General features: G+C 37.6%; 1 protein-coding gene across 7 annotated transcripts in view; it reads right to left on the bottom strand.

The window, feature by feature from the left end:
• The window catches only part of ABI2 (abl interactor 2), a 63,404-nt gene that overhangs the window by 35,215 nt on the left and 13,939 nt on the right, over positions 1-14,250 (bottom strand). For all 7 annotated transcript variants that reach the window (XM_030241603.2, XM_030241606.2, XM_050977107.1 and 4 more), the window contains exon 2: positions 1,885-2,052. In XM_030241603.2, the coding sequence (XP_030097463.1) occupies positions 1,885-2,052 (168 nt within the window). The remainder of the gene's footprint in view (positions 1-1,884; positions 2,053-14,250) is intronic.

The raw sequence follows: 14,250 nt of genomic DNA, 5'->3' as shown, positions 1-14,250 counted from the left end.
AGAAGAAGTGGAACCAAATTTCTTGAAAATACATTATTTCTTTCTAGAGAAACTGTGTAAAATATATTTTTTAAGAAAAATAACCCTGGAAGTTAAGGCAGATAACACCCAATCTACAACACTTGGATTATGGGAGAAAGCCATTTCCAAACATATTAACTCAACTTAGTAAAGTTCTTTGGATCAATACACTTCATGTATGAAATATCCAAAATCTAAATACTGTCTGCCCCTCTGATATTATTTCTTCCATAAAGATTCCATAAAGATTTAGGGACCATTCTACGTACAAATTCAGGATCAAAAAACCTGAAACAAACCACACCAAAAATCCCCCCAAACAAACTAGATTTTCAATTTTACAGCAGTATTTAAAAAAAAAAAACCCACAGATTTTTTTTGGTTGTTCAAGTTCAACCTATGAAATTTTGCAGAAACATCTTCATTAAGTGTTGGGGTACTGCTAATTTAGTACTCTATTTTAAATAACTAGCTGTATTGTATAAAGGTCAAAGACAATCTAACCTAGCTCTCAATCTGCATAAATGTCACCTTCTCAGGAGGAAAAAATTTAAAATGCTATGATTCTTTCCACAAAAGCTACTTTACAGAAGCTGTCTGACAAAATGAATTTTCCACATTCACGAAATGCAAAATATACTGTCTTTTGCATTAGGCTCTCAAACAGCTGGAACACACGTAAGCTAGCACTAGCCTGTGAGGAAGCACATACACACACAGAGCATATAGACACAGCACACAGGCATACACAGGATAATCCATAACATTTTCTGGGGAAAAAAATGAATTTACTGGTTCACATAATGATTAACATGGAGCATCTAACAGAAGAAATCAAACTTCCAGTTAATTTTTGATGCAGATCCATGAGACAACTGAAGCAATCTAATAGCACAGCCCTACGAAAAGAGAAAATCCTCCCCACCTCTTTCTTTGTACTTGCCCTGGGATTCCTCTGACCCAATCAGAGGCAATTCAGCCCACTAAACCAGCATAAAATTATTCTCTTATTTTGCTGGTTCAAATAGATCCAATTCATCCATTTATTTCCTACCTTACACAGCCCCTACTTTCAAATGCTTTTCTAAATAACACAGTATTCTTTATTTTAATTTATGTTATTGCATGGAGATCAAGAAACCCTAGTAGCCAAAATGTATTGGTCAACTAAAACACAAAATATACAGTAAGCAGACACAAAAACCAGAACTGGTCTTTGGACACAAAATCCACCATTGGCTGGTAAATCTCCATTTTTATATATAATTCATTCTCAGCCCATTTTGGCAGTCTAATTCTCTCATCAATGTGGTGATTGAAGCTGGGTTCCTGATTATAGTAGCTTAGTTTACTGCAGCACAGAAAAACTGCAAACAATGGCAGGAGATCTGCAGCCATACACAAACTGAAACACTACTTTTGGCTTTTGTTCATGTCACTGCAAAGTACATTTAATTAAAAAAAGCCAGGAGCAAACTATTTTTGTCATCTATGCCGTTGCCATTAGATGCCAGTATTACAGCAACAGAAAAAGTAAAAAGATGATGAGTAGTGTTTTCCACCATCCATTTCATATTTCTTAACATAATACTCTCATTTTACCATGAGCATTTTTTCTGTGCTTTTTGCTTATGCAGAATGACCCCCTCTCCAAACAATAATCTGTCTGAGAATGCATTTAACCTGCTCTGGTATGTAAAATGCTCATACTAACACTGGTATAGAATCACATGATGAGACCCAATCCCAGACTCAGTATGAGAAGAAAAGCATCCTTCTGTTTTAAATTCTTCTCGCTCACAAGAAGTCAGTTCAGAGTTTTACTTGCTATGAAATATCAAAGGCAAAAGAAGAAAGTCTCACTTGTGAAATGTGGTTGATTGAAGATTCCATGCGCCGGAGCTGGGATGCCTGGATATCCAGCATTTGGAGAACATTGTTGGCCAAAGTGTTGATCAGATAGGCTACGCTTGCTAAGGACTGCGTTGTGTAGGCTTTGGTTTCTTCCAGGGCTCGCTGCTTATCTGCTGACTGAAAAACACGAAGAAAAGGGTTATTTAGTACGAAGTCTTTCACACAAAGATTCTTGGAATTAACTCTTTTTGTCTCTCTTTACAGACAATGAATTATAGAAGTCAAACAAAAAAAGCTACTACCTTTGTATTTTAAGAGTTTCTACACTTTCTAAGAAGAATTAAGCTCCTTTTCTTGAAATATACTTGTATTTTTCTTAAAAAAAGTTCAACTTCTCATTCAGTATTTTTGCAATTTACTTGAAAAGCATTCTGAGACACCTATCCTTGATTTTATACAGTTTAGAACTGTTCCATTTTTCTAAACTTGGTACTTCATTTATAACTCCTAACAGCCTACAAGGAGCTGCCAAATACCATATTCCTCATCTCTCTTAATAATTTAATCCTCAATCTCCTAATCACTGTTGTTACAAACAGTCAATTCACAGTAAATGAACTATAATTATTCCCATAAGATGGTAGCTGAATACAATGTGAGAGGAATCCTTTTAGAAAAGAGTAAGTCCATGTCTTCTTCTTGAACATGCTTTGTACTTTTTCACATTGTGAATACTTTCTTCTATGAAAAATTAATATGATCAATTTTTCTAGCAGTAAAGCACCTAAAAGTATTTAGGCTATCAACAGACAAGATATCCATTAGAATTTAAAAACATACATTTCAAACAGCATTAAAAACAATAAGCTAAGAATCTAATTGCTAGGGTTCTGTGTTTCTCAATGGAAAATAGTTAGTATCACTAAGAAGTAATCCAGTACAAAGAATACAGATTAAAGCACTGGTAAAATATACAACTAAGATGCTAAGAAACTTTCCAGTTTTCAAGGTTTCAGTATACAGTGAACTTCACTTTAAGGTGATCTTTAGCCATCTTACAGGCTGATGGTGCTGTTTCTAAAGCAACGGTTGATAAATGTTCTCTACTCGCACCTGTCATTATTAGACTGTATTTCATTATTTCCTTGGCTTTTTATATTTTCCACAGAGGTTGGGTATCAAGATCCAAGAAATGTGCTGTTATCAAAGAGGGAATATAAAGTCATTTCACATCTTTCAGCACAAGCTGAATCTAGCATCCATTGTATTATATGGACTTTGAGAAGCACAGAAAGTAAGCATACCTGTATTTCAGGAAAACAATTCCTAGAGCTCACTATGTTTCCCAAGACCTTGTACTAAGATTCTTAAAAGAAGATTGCTAGCTTTCATGGGGAAAAAAAATCCCACACATGTAAACACAGCACAAGACTTCAATTAAATGCTCAGATTAAAGACACTGCAATACTTTTTCTTTCCTGCCAACTTCCTGTGTCCATAAACAACACTGGTATCTTAGCTGGCCAGTTAGCTTAGCAGGCTGCACTGCCACCAGTTCCTCACCTGCTAGGAAGGAGCACAGCAGCAGCTGCTCCTTCCAGGTCCAACAAGAGCTGCCCCGACAGGGCAGGAAGGAGGAGTGCTGCAGGAATGAGTATTCTCACCGTGCTTCTCTTCCATGCAGAAGACAAAACAAGACCAACAGAAGAAGGAACTGAAAATTTTAGGAGCTCCTCAGGGCACAGTATGAGAATATCCTCCAACAGAGCACAATTATAAATACTGCCTTATATTCAACAATAAAGAAGTTAGAAAAATTATATCCTCAGATCTCATCTAAGAACTCATTACTTTTAACCAGCTGAGTAGTTTGTCTTGTACATAAAAGAGTTTGAAACTCAGCTTAAAGATACCCAAATGAAGACGCACCAAGCTCTTCACCTCTATTCTCACATTGCTGGCTTGTAAATACAATCCACTCTTTCTTCCCCTCTCCCTGCTCACACCCCCAGCTCAGCCTGCACACTCCCCTGCAGCAGCCACGCTCCACAGCCATTCAAACAATTTCTAAATGGCAATAATAAAAATCACCAGAAGCTTGCCTGTTTGGCTCTGCAGCTGCTGCAAATCTATTTATAGAAGCAGAAAATGCTGATTTCCATTAGTACACTGTATATCCACAGGAGCTGAGTATAATCCAGCAAACACAGTATTTTTTCATTAATAGCCTAAGTGTTTGAGAACAAAAGGAAAACTACCTGTAATTTTAGATATTATGAGCCTCTGCTATGGTTTTATAAGCAGAAAAAGAAGTACAATTATGAATCCATGTCCACAGCTAGTCCTTCCAGGAATGTAACCTACTAGCTAAATTCAAGTCACCCCCAGTTGCAACCAACAAGGAACTGACTTCTCAAATGCAAAATGCATTAAAGATCTCATAAAACAACACTATAAACTACTTTGGAACTCTTATTAGCACAAAAACCCATTTGATTGATGTGTCTAATTCATGTATTTAGCTGATCACAACTGTTTTTTGCAGAACCCAAAAATCTCTGAGGCAAACTCCACTCACATTTGGCACAGCAAAACTGAAGTTTGAACTTTCTTCCTGTGAAGAATCTGTTCAAATTAAAATGAGTATTTGAACCTACTACTGTCAATCCATTTCAAAGGAACAAAAAATAATTAGTGACAGCATTTTAAAACAATCATGTTTACCCTGAAAACTTTCAAGAGATGAAAACTTCAATGACTCACAGAAATAGTAAAAACTCTAGAATACTTACAGAAAAATCTTAAGTTCCCTGTGGAAATACAACAATAAATGTCAGTTAAATTTTAATTTGAAATGATAAGTTGTGTTTAGCATGAAATCCATCTTTTAATTTGATAAGCGGATTTCCAGAGACGGTCTCTTCTATGCTCCTATGTAACAAGATCCCTATTTAAACTCCCCACGGACCCCAAATTACATTGCTTGCAAATGCTGCCGTGCTCACTGAGTATGTAACTATGTAAATAAAGGGATTTCTGCTAAGAAGATAATGGTTTCAAGTTATCAGTAAACAAAATTCAAACATAATCCTTGGCAGTCTAAGTTCTGATACTCCTGATCTTCCTAACACCAAAATACCAGTCAGTATGCTTCACATCAGACTGTTAGGCAGACAAAAAGTAACATCCATACCTACCAAAATTCTCTAGTGAAAGAGAAAAAAAATCAAACTGCTAACACTCTACAGTAATTTCAGTAACCTATGGAATACTGTTTCTGTGAAGAATATCAAAAACAAGAGAAACATGTTCTATGTTCATTGTAACAAAAAATCTTGTTCCTATGGATACTTAAGTATATTAACCAGAGTCCTCAAAGCCCTTCAGTTCTCAGAAGCATTGTGTTCAGCATGATCAAGCACTGATACCAAGTGATGCCAGTGCCCTGACCTAAGTTAAATGCCATGAAGCAGACCTTTGAGTATCTCTCCATTTCAGTTTTTAAGTACCTTTAGCATTCACACACATAAAATTATGCATGCCTATGAAAAAATATAGGCTCATAACATCTATCCACACACAACTCTTAGGAAAGCAATGCTTTCAACCATTACATCAGTTTGATCTGTATTTTTTTAATCAATAATAAATTTAAAAAATCAAAACTATTGTTTGACAGACAAGACTTTTGAAACACTGCTTGCACAGGGGTCCTCTCATTCCTAGACCTAACATACCCATTCCATAGTCTATGCAAGGCCACACGGCAAACTAAGTACCTGACCTAGTTATAACTCACTTTAGAAACAAATGTTTTTTTTCAACTCCAGTCACTTCCAATATCTTCCCTGACATGCAAAATTGCAAACACTACCCCTTGTAAAACTATGTAGATGCCACAAAGAAAAGGCAAAGCAACTTGGTGAATTATGGTCTAACCAACTGTCTTGGTATTATGGAGACTCAGGATCTACTTCCATCAGCAGTACCTGTCACAGATGGCTCCAACACAAAGTGCACACTCCATCTGCTGTAGTGAATTAGACCAGGAGGCACATCCCAAATGAAAATCATCTGATCCATAAACCAAGTTATAAGTTTTGCCTCATCCAAACCACTGCAGAGCCAGAGAAACACAAGGAAATATACAATCAAGAATAAAGAGGGAAGAACTATCCAGAGTTGCTGAGCTTGCTAGAAAAGGAACAAGTGCTGGATTATCATCACAGTTTTTCCAGCCCTCCACTACGTATACTTTTTCTTCACCAGAACTGTTGAGTGTCCCATATTTCCCTTAATATTTTTCCATTAACTGTGTTAAGAATGCTGCTGTCTCTACCTCAAACTTGTAACTTTGACTTCTCACACAATGTTAAAATACTTGAGTATCACAGCTAGGTCATCTTCACAGCCTTAAACAGAAATATTTAGATCATGTCTTTTGTGCCCATGTCATGGAATTTCCAGGCAACAGCTTAGCATTTATTCTGTTTATCATTTTTCTCCACACAATGCACACATCAGGTGTTCATGTGAGTCACAAGGCAGCATCCTTTTCTGCTGCTCTCAGCAGTAACAGCACCATTTTGACTCACCACAGAGAGCTCATCTGATGCTCCTGCCAGCCACACATCGACTGGGGACAGTGTCAGCTACTCCAGGGAGCTGCTCCCCCCATGCTGCAACAGGAAGTGGTTCCCCTTGCACCTGGACACAGCAGCAGCCATAGCTCTGCCCAGCTCTCTCCCGGAGAATGTTTTCCATTTGTGGGAAGCTTCCAGTACTGAAACAGTTATTCTGTCTCCACCAGAAAACAAAATAAGTATCAGCTACACGGAAATGCTTCACAGGATGAATCCAGTCTGAGAGCTGCAGCACAGACTACAGTGACTGTACAAACTGGGGCTTTCAGATAGCAGGAGATCAAAGTCACTCAAGTCAGCTACAAATGCACACACTTCACAGGCAGTCAGAAAAGCCATGTCTTACATACACAAGGCAGTAGAGTGTGCTTGCTTCAGACACTGGAGAATTAACAGTTTCCACTTCCACATGCCAGTCCAACATGGACACTAAATCTAACAGCTCAGGAACGATCATAAATGTTCACCTGAAAATACTGCTCATTTTTTATTAGACTGTATAAACCAAATTGCTAGCATTAGAAATCATGTGGAATTCAACCTGCAGTAATTGTAAATATGACTACTTTTCATGTCAGGATGCAGAGCCCAGGCATCACTTCTTCCCACTGTGGAAGTTCCATTTACACTGCACAATTACACTACCAGATTTGAATAAGAAATAGCCTGGACTGCTAACTCTATAAAATATCCTTTTATTTTAGGAATTAAATGTCTCAATGTTTATTCTCCTGCCTAAGAAAACACCAACTTTTATACAATAGAAAACAGATGACAAAGAAGAAACAAATATTGAATGGGGCAGATGAGAAAATAAAACATGCAATAAAGTATCCAAAATGAGAAAACTATTTGGCTGTATCATTGGCAAAAGGAATTCTTACATGCATATAGAGCATAAAACGCAGGGCTAGAAAGAAACCAAGAATTTAAGGCATTGTCCCACCCAAAGAGTGATCAGCCAAATCCTAGTGATAAGGTCTGTTATGTCCCTATTAAGAACTTGAATAATTTTGTACTGAAAAGCAGCTACTAATGGATAGAAAAATTCTACAAAGAAAAAATATGGGAAGCAATGTGAACCCCACAGTAAGATTTACAAAACATCAATCCAGCTAGGTAAAACTAGATGAAAGAAAATGCTACCAAATGCTCAAAATACTACCAAATTAGAAGGAAAGATTTCAAAGGTAGCAACACATTAAAAAAGAAAAATACATTTCCTATGAACTGGAAAGAGCTCATAAAGACAGGTCTGAAAGTGGTGCATGAAAGGAAACATTAAAAGCTACTGGCATTTTAGTTGGCTATTGTAGCTAGGTTTCTTTCCTGCTTCAATAAAAAAAAAAATTGTTATTTATCCAGTAGTCATCATCGACTTGGAAATTCACAGTTCTGCAGTTGGGCTAACAAGACTTACACAAATTCTACTGGATGAGCCAAAAAGTCTCAACCTATGAGTTGAGAAAGAAACTGTGTTTCTTATTACAGAACACTGACACACAAGTTGTTGCCTTTAATATCAATATGACTACAACAAAAAGTTCTTCCAAGATTAATATTTAATGTTGAATTGAAAGGGGGCGAAAAAATAGAGCTTTTCATTCCTGAGGCTACTGTCATTCACATCTTTTAACAGAATTCTGAATGGAAAAAAATTCTCAATTCATACTCAAATCAATTCTTCAAGGGACTTGTGCAAGGGATTTATGCTGTAATATTTAGGCATAAAAGTGGGAGCTGAGGTTGAAGAGTGTGACACCAGACTAACTACAGAAAAAAGTATATCCAGAATACACTAATCAGTTCCCCAATATATAGAACACCTCTTGCTATTGTTCAAAACAGTAGTGTTTAGTGAAACAAACTCATATATGTGATGAAAAAGTAATGGCAAAATTTCAAAAATAAGACAGAAGATTAGTTTCATTGAATGGATGTAACATTTGTTTCTTTTGATTACTGTTAACACAAACCCAAGCTGGCATTTGTCTTACCACCAGCCAGCAGAACCCCTCAGGTTTCTGCTGAGGTTGCATCAGCTTCAAGAAGCCTCAAGAACAAAAGCTGCATGCTAGAGTTCAACAAGCTTCCATTATTCAGTACAAAATGTGCCCAACTGTGATACTGACAAAGCACACTTCAGTTTTCCTGTGAAAAATAGATTGAGCTCTTATATCATCCTTTTAATTGTTGCTGAATTCCTTGAAGTTACTGAAAGCCTCATACATAATTAAGTATTTTACACACTTTTATTCAACTGCACAGATGGCATTTGCTCAGCCCATCCAAGTGCTTTCTGAGGTCCTTCCGTGAACTACAAAAAATGATTGAGAAGAAAACTGAGCATCATTAATCCAATAATTAAGTCAAAACCATGCCAAAAACTTACATAACTGTCAGTTAAAAATACAGTAGTTTTCTGTTTGAACAAACTGGCTCATTAAATACTTGCTAAAGAATATCCCTCACTCCTCTTTCAGTGCCGGAACTGCTCATTCCCAGGACAGAAAGCATGTACCCACCAATTCCTATGGAGCTGGTCTCTAACACACAGGAGAAATAGGCACAAAGAAGCAGAAGCAATCAGTGACATGTTAGAACAGAAGGAAATGAGCTCTCCCAGAGTTTCAGAAAAAACAAAGGGCCATAGAGCTCAAAGGCACTTATTTCTGTGGCACCAAAAAAACCCCAAATTTCCCTTTTGGATGTAGAACAATCCATGTGTTTATTAGTACAGATGAAAACTCAGTCTACCTATTCTTTAATAAAACCAAAATTGCACAGTACCTGGAGCTGGAAGTAGAATTTTTTTTGTTCCTGTCAATTTTTATAGCATCATCTCTCTACTATTCATCTCCATGTGCAAAGGTCTTGTCTCTATGTAATTGCTTATTCATGATTATATAATGAATATATATATAATTATTTCTGTTATTATTTTAGAAAGACAAAAGGCTGGCTTCATGGCTTGATTACCCTACTCAAATGCATTCACCTTCCTTTTAAAATTAAGAAGAGCTCATAGTCATTGCCCATTTACACATACTCTGCACCCTAAATATTATTAATTAATCAAATGTTAGGCAACATAAGCAAACAACATTTTGGACACAAATAGGAAACACTTCTCCACACATACCCTGCCACAAACCCACTCGTACTTCTCTGACAGCTTTCTATAATTCTGCATTCAAAAGAAAACATGAGCAGCAAAGCACTCTGAGACCATGAACACAGGAAGCAACAAGATCATTGAGACTGGTAATTTGGCCTACACATTAGTAGCAATGGTAGCTCTAGAGTTTGGAGATGGAATATTTTTATTTCACAATAATTTTAGCATGACCTTACCTGAACATTAGCTACAATTAAAGTAATCTGCTTGAAAACTCCTTGTCAAATCTGTGAAGAAAGGAGCAGAGCATCTCAAGTCTCCCAGTGACACAACCCTTTTTTTATTAATGAACTGCTCTCAGAAGTGACAAGACACAGTCTAAGAATCAGCACTAAATGGAACTTCAGTTGTGGGTGGGCCATCCAGGCAAAGACAGAGGATAGTCAAGCACCCAAACCATCCCATTTGATCAGTGTCTGTAAAGCTGAAAGGTGCGTACCTTTCTCCAAAGCTCTACTCAACATCTACATGAAATCAACTTGCTGCTTACACAAAGTGCATTTAATATTCAAACACCTTAAAATGTGAACATACTGAAGTAAACTCTTCTCTTTAGAACTGATAATGGGATTAGGACTATTCTCATAGCACTGTGAATTCTGTATGTCCTACATTTAGGAAAACATATGATCTTTTGATCAGAGATCACACAGTAACCAACAAAGCTGTGTAAGGAACACTGGCAACACAATCATTACAGAATATACTGAGTTTAGAATTAAGAATGCATCAAAACCACCACTAGATTTTATAATTCAAACAACATTCGAAGAGCAAGTAATAAATGTGGTATTTTAAAAAGTAATTTCCAAACACAAGGTTAACTGCATGCATCTTATTATACTAATATTAATATATAAAGTTAATCCCATTTTTAACAAATCATTTATAATTACAATTCATCTTTATTTATCTGCACACTAATAACAAGCATGCTAGCTGAAGAATATACTCTTACCATTCATACTCCAGTAAAGCCTCTGACATCAACTTATTCTGCTTTCCAAACTATTAAAAAACTGTAATGATTCACTAAATGTCACTAGAATTTCTTGATTACAAGTGCAACTGCCTAACTTTTAAGCTATCCTAAACTCGATGTCAATAATCTGCTGCAGTCTCTACAAGGTCATTTGCATTAAATTGCAGTCTTTTGTTTTCACTGCCATAAATTTATTTGATGTTTTCAGTTCTGTGCTGAGCCTCAAAATGTAGGTTTGATTAACAGCTAGAAAAGCTACCTTTCAAAGAAATACACACAGAACCTAACCTCCTAAAGTGAAAAGCGGCTTTTTAAAATACATACTGCATTCAAGGCTGCCAGTGAGGGTAAAACTAGCTCACTGGTTTGAGATCAATGACAGCAATATCAGCCTACTCTACCCAAGAGAAAACCACAGCAAACAGGAGCTGTGGACAAGCACAGCTTCCCTGACATCTAATCACCTGCACCACTGTTTCCATACTGCCTGTATCACTGCAACAAATCTGTCATCTGTTTCCCTTAACCATCACCAGAATCAAACTTTGTATTTATTTCCATACATTCACAAGCACAGCAGGCCAGTTTTCACACACAAATGCCCTGCTCTCATCAGACCTTGCAAGTTCCTGTTCCTTGAGAACAGAGCCAAAGTCCTGTTTATGCAAAAATAACAGGGCATGATGTATTCAAACAAACTTACTAGACAGGGTTATAAACAACTTTTTCAAGGCAGCAGTACCACAGTTTAAATGATGCATCACAAATTGTATCACAAGAACAGTATGCCAGCATCCAAAGGCATTTACATCTAAAACACAGTTAATACGTGGTTATGTTACTAGTTACTCATCACTGCTGCACAGCATTAGATTTTGCTCTTGGTCGAGAGGAAGCAGCAGTGATGGAACCTACTTCCCTGCTCATTCTGGGAAACCAGGGGAGGTTTCACCCCTCTCTGGTAGCTCTTCTGTAATAACATAGCTCAGAGAAGTGGGTCATTTTCCAGCTCCTGCAACAACATAATTATTGTTGGAGTTCCAGAGACAAGGCAAATTTTGGCTTTAATAGCAACACAGTATCAACACATTAGTGGCCATAAGAGGCTAGGCCAATACAAATGCACTGAATTAAGAACCTCAGAAACAGCCAAGATTGACAGGCTTAACTCTATTATCTCATATACCTGCTGCTCTACAATTCTTCATTCACCAAGGATGCTTTAGTATGCAGAGGTTTCACTGAGTTTGAGTCAAAATCATTGATAAACTCAAATTTAATTTTACAATTACTAAATAAAAATAAAGCAAGTGGTAGCATTTGCAAAAATTACTTCATATGGAAAGTGGCTTTCACAAGTAAAAACTACACTCATATAGTAATTCCATTCTGCTGTACAAAAAATGCTCTTGCACAAGTTTTCTCCACTATCAATATCTGATGAATAGACGTTTGTCTCTTGAAATCCGACAAAATCTACCATTTCCAAGAAAGGATATCTTCTTCAGCTTTACAACATATTATCTAGTCACAGGGGTTTATGTAACAACTGAGTTATTTCCCTATTTTGCCAGTTTCTTCGTTCCACTATAAATTCTCAATTAAATTCATTACATGGCAGTGATTGAGGTCAACTAATGGCTTTGATTTAGAATCACAAACAGAGTGTGGCAGCAGAAGCAGGTTTTGCTTCCAAGTGTCCACTGCCAGACATCACAAGCTCATAGCAAGGAAAGCTAAGTAGGACACACAGCCATAGCCTCCACCATCACAGCTTACAACCTAACGTACCCCTCCAAACAGTCAGACGCAGGACACCTGTAATTGCCAGGGTGTAATTGCAGCATAGCCGGGGAGATACGCACCCTATTGGGCCAACAGCTCCCGAGAGGCTGGCAGGTGTGGAGATAACAGCCACACCAGTTACCACAGCAACGCGGAGCTCCGCGGCACCGTCCCACTTCCTCAGGCACTCAAAAAGACCGAGTAGCTCAAGGAATGCAAGCTGCTGGAAAGCCTTTCCTGCCTACCCATGGCAAATGCAGTCCTGTTATCCTCAGAATTCTTCCCACATCACCACCCTAACTAATACAAGTCTTTCAATTGCTATTCACTTTCTCTACTTTCTCACATGAGCAAGCCCCAAAATTTTATCACACTAGAAGTTATACTTTAATTTAACCACCTTTGTTAACTATGGATAAAAAAAGCTTGAAGAGAAGTAAAGAGGCATAGCTGTCAGGTAACATGAGTATGCCTTCCAAAGACAGCACATAGAGGGTTTAAACTAAAGGGGGGCAGGAATTTGCATAGTCACTCTTCCTTCTCTAGGAAATAAAGACACTTGGATTACACAGATTCCTTCACAACGATCAGTTAACCTTAAATTTGAAATTATTCTTACTTGGCACTTTTAAAAGCTGCTACCAATTCAGAGATAATGAAAGAAAGGAACTGTCTTCAGATGCATGCCCACAATCTGACAGAATAGAAAAAAATATTTTATTTTATATGAATTGTACAGATCAAAATATGAAACTTTCACACAAGAACTGCAATATACAATATTCCTGTAGGAGGCAAAAGAACCCCTGGCAGCACAACCCAAAACCTAGAGATTTATGCTAAATTAGCAGAACCTGGGTGAGCTGCAGCGGCAATTGATCACTCTACAGCACAGAACAAAAGAATCAGAAGAGGTTTCCCTCATTCTTCCATGAAGGTTGCCTAGTCTGTCCCTCTTTCCTGCATTAAAACAAAAAGGACAGCAGCCCTTGCCTACTGCAGAACCACTTAAAGGCCCAAGTCTCTGACTCCTGCAATGCCACACTCGTGCCAGACTGCCACCACCTCAAATGCACATTTGCACCCCATTACATGACCAGACACCAACATATTCCTGTCCGACTGACAAAGCACAACAGCCCACACAACTCACACTTCTTCCTTGCTGCCACCGTAAATGCTTGCCAGAAAGAGAAGAGAAGCAAGCCACAACAGACTGATTTTTCTTGATATCCATGTTCTTCTTGCTGAAAGTTGACCGGTCGTGCAACCCACCTGCTGAAGGTGGTGGCAACACTCAATGATACCCAGTCATAAGTGACCCATGATAGAGATTAACTAAACAAACCACCATGACAAAGTGAAAGAAAGTTAGTGAAAGTTCACTCTGAAATCTGAAAATCAAACCCAGTGCCTTCTTATTAAGTAGATTTATTCCCTATGTGTCCTGAGAGAAGCATCTGCTTGTTTTTCTGGCAAAGAATGTTTTTACAACCTTTTGCTCCTGTTACCATAGCACTGGACAAAATACAATATTGGCAGAGTGAGAATGGGATTCTGGCTTCTTATGCAGAGACAGTTAGCCAAGCCCAGATCACCATTTTGCACTTACTAGAGAACATTTTGGAAATATAAAAGTCACCTCCTCAACTGAGGAGTCCCAATCTGTTTCCCAGCGGTAAACTGCTAGAAATGTCCAGAGCACTTCTTCTTCATGCTTGTAAGAGTTGTCAACAAATAAAAAAAATCTTAAGGTTACAGGAGGTTTTTAATTTCAACTAGACTCA

The sequence above is a fragment of the Serinus canaria genome, chromosome 7 (assembly GCF_022539315.1).
Source record: "Serinus canaria isolate serCan28SL12 chromosome 7, serCan2020, whole genome shotgun sequence".
Lineage (NCBI taxonomy): Eukaryota > Metazoa > Chordata > Aves > Passeriformes > Fringillidae > Serinus > Serinus canaria.
Note: the sequence above shows the minus strand (reverse complement) of the source record. Positions and strands in the feature narration are given on the sequence as shown.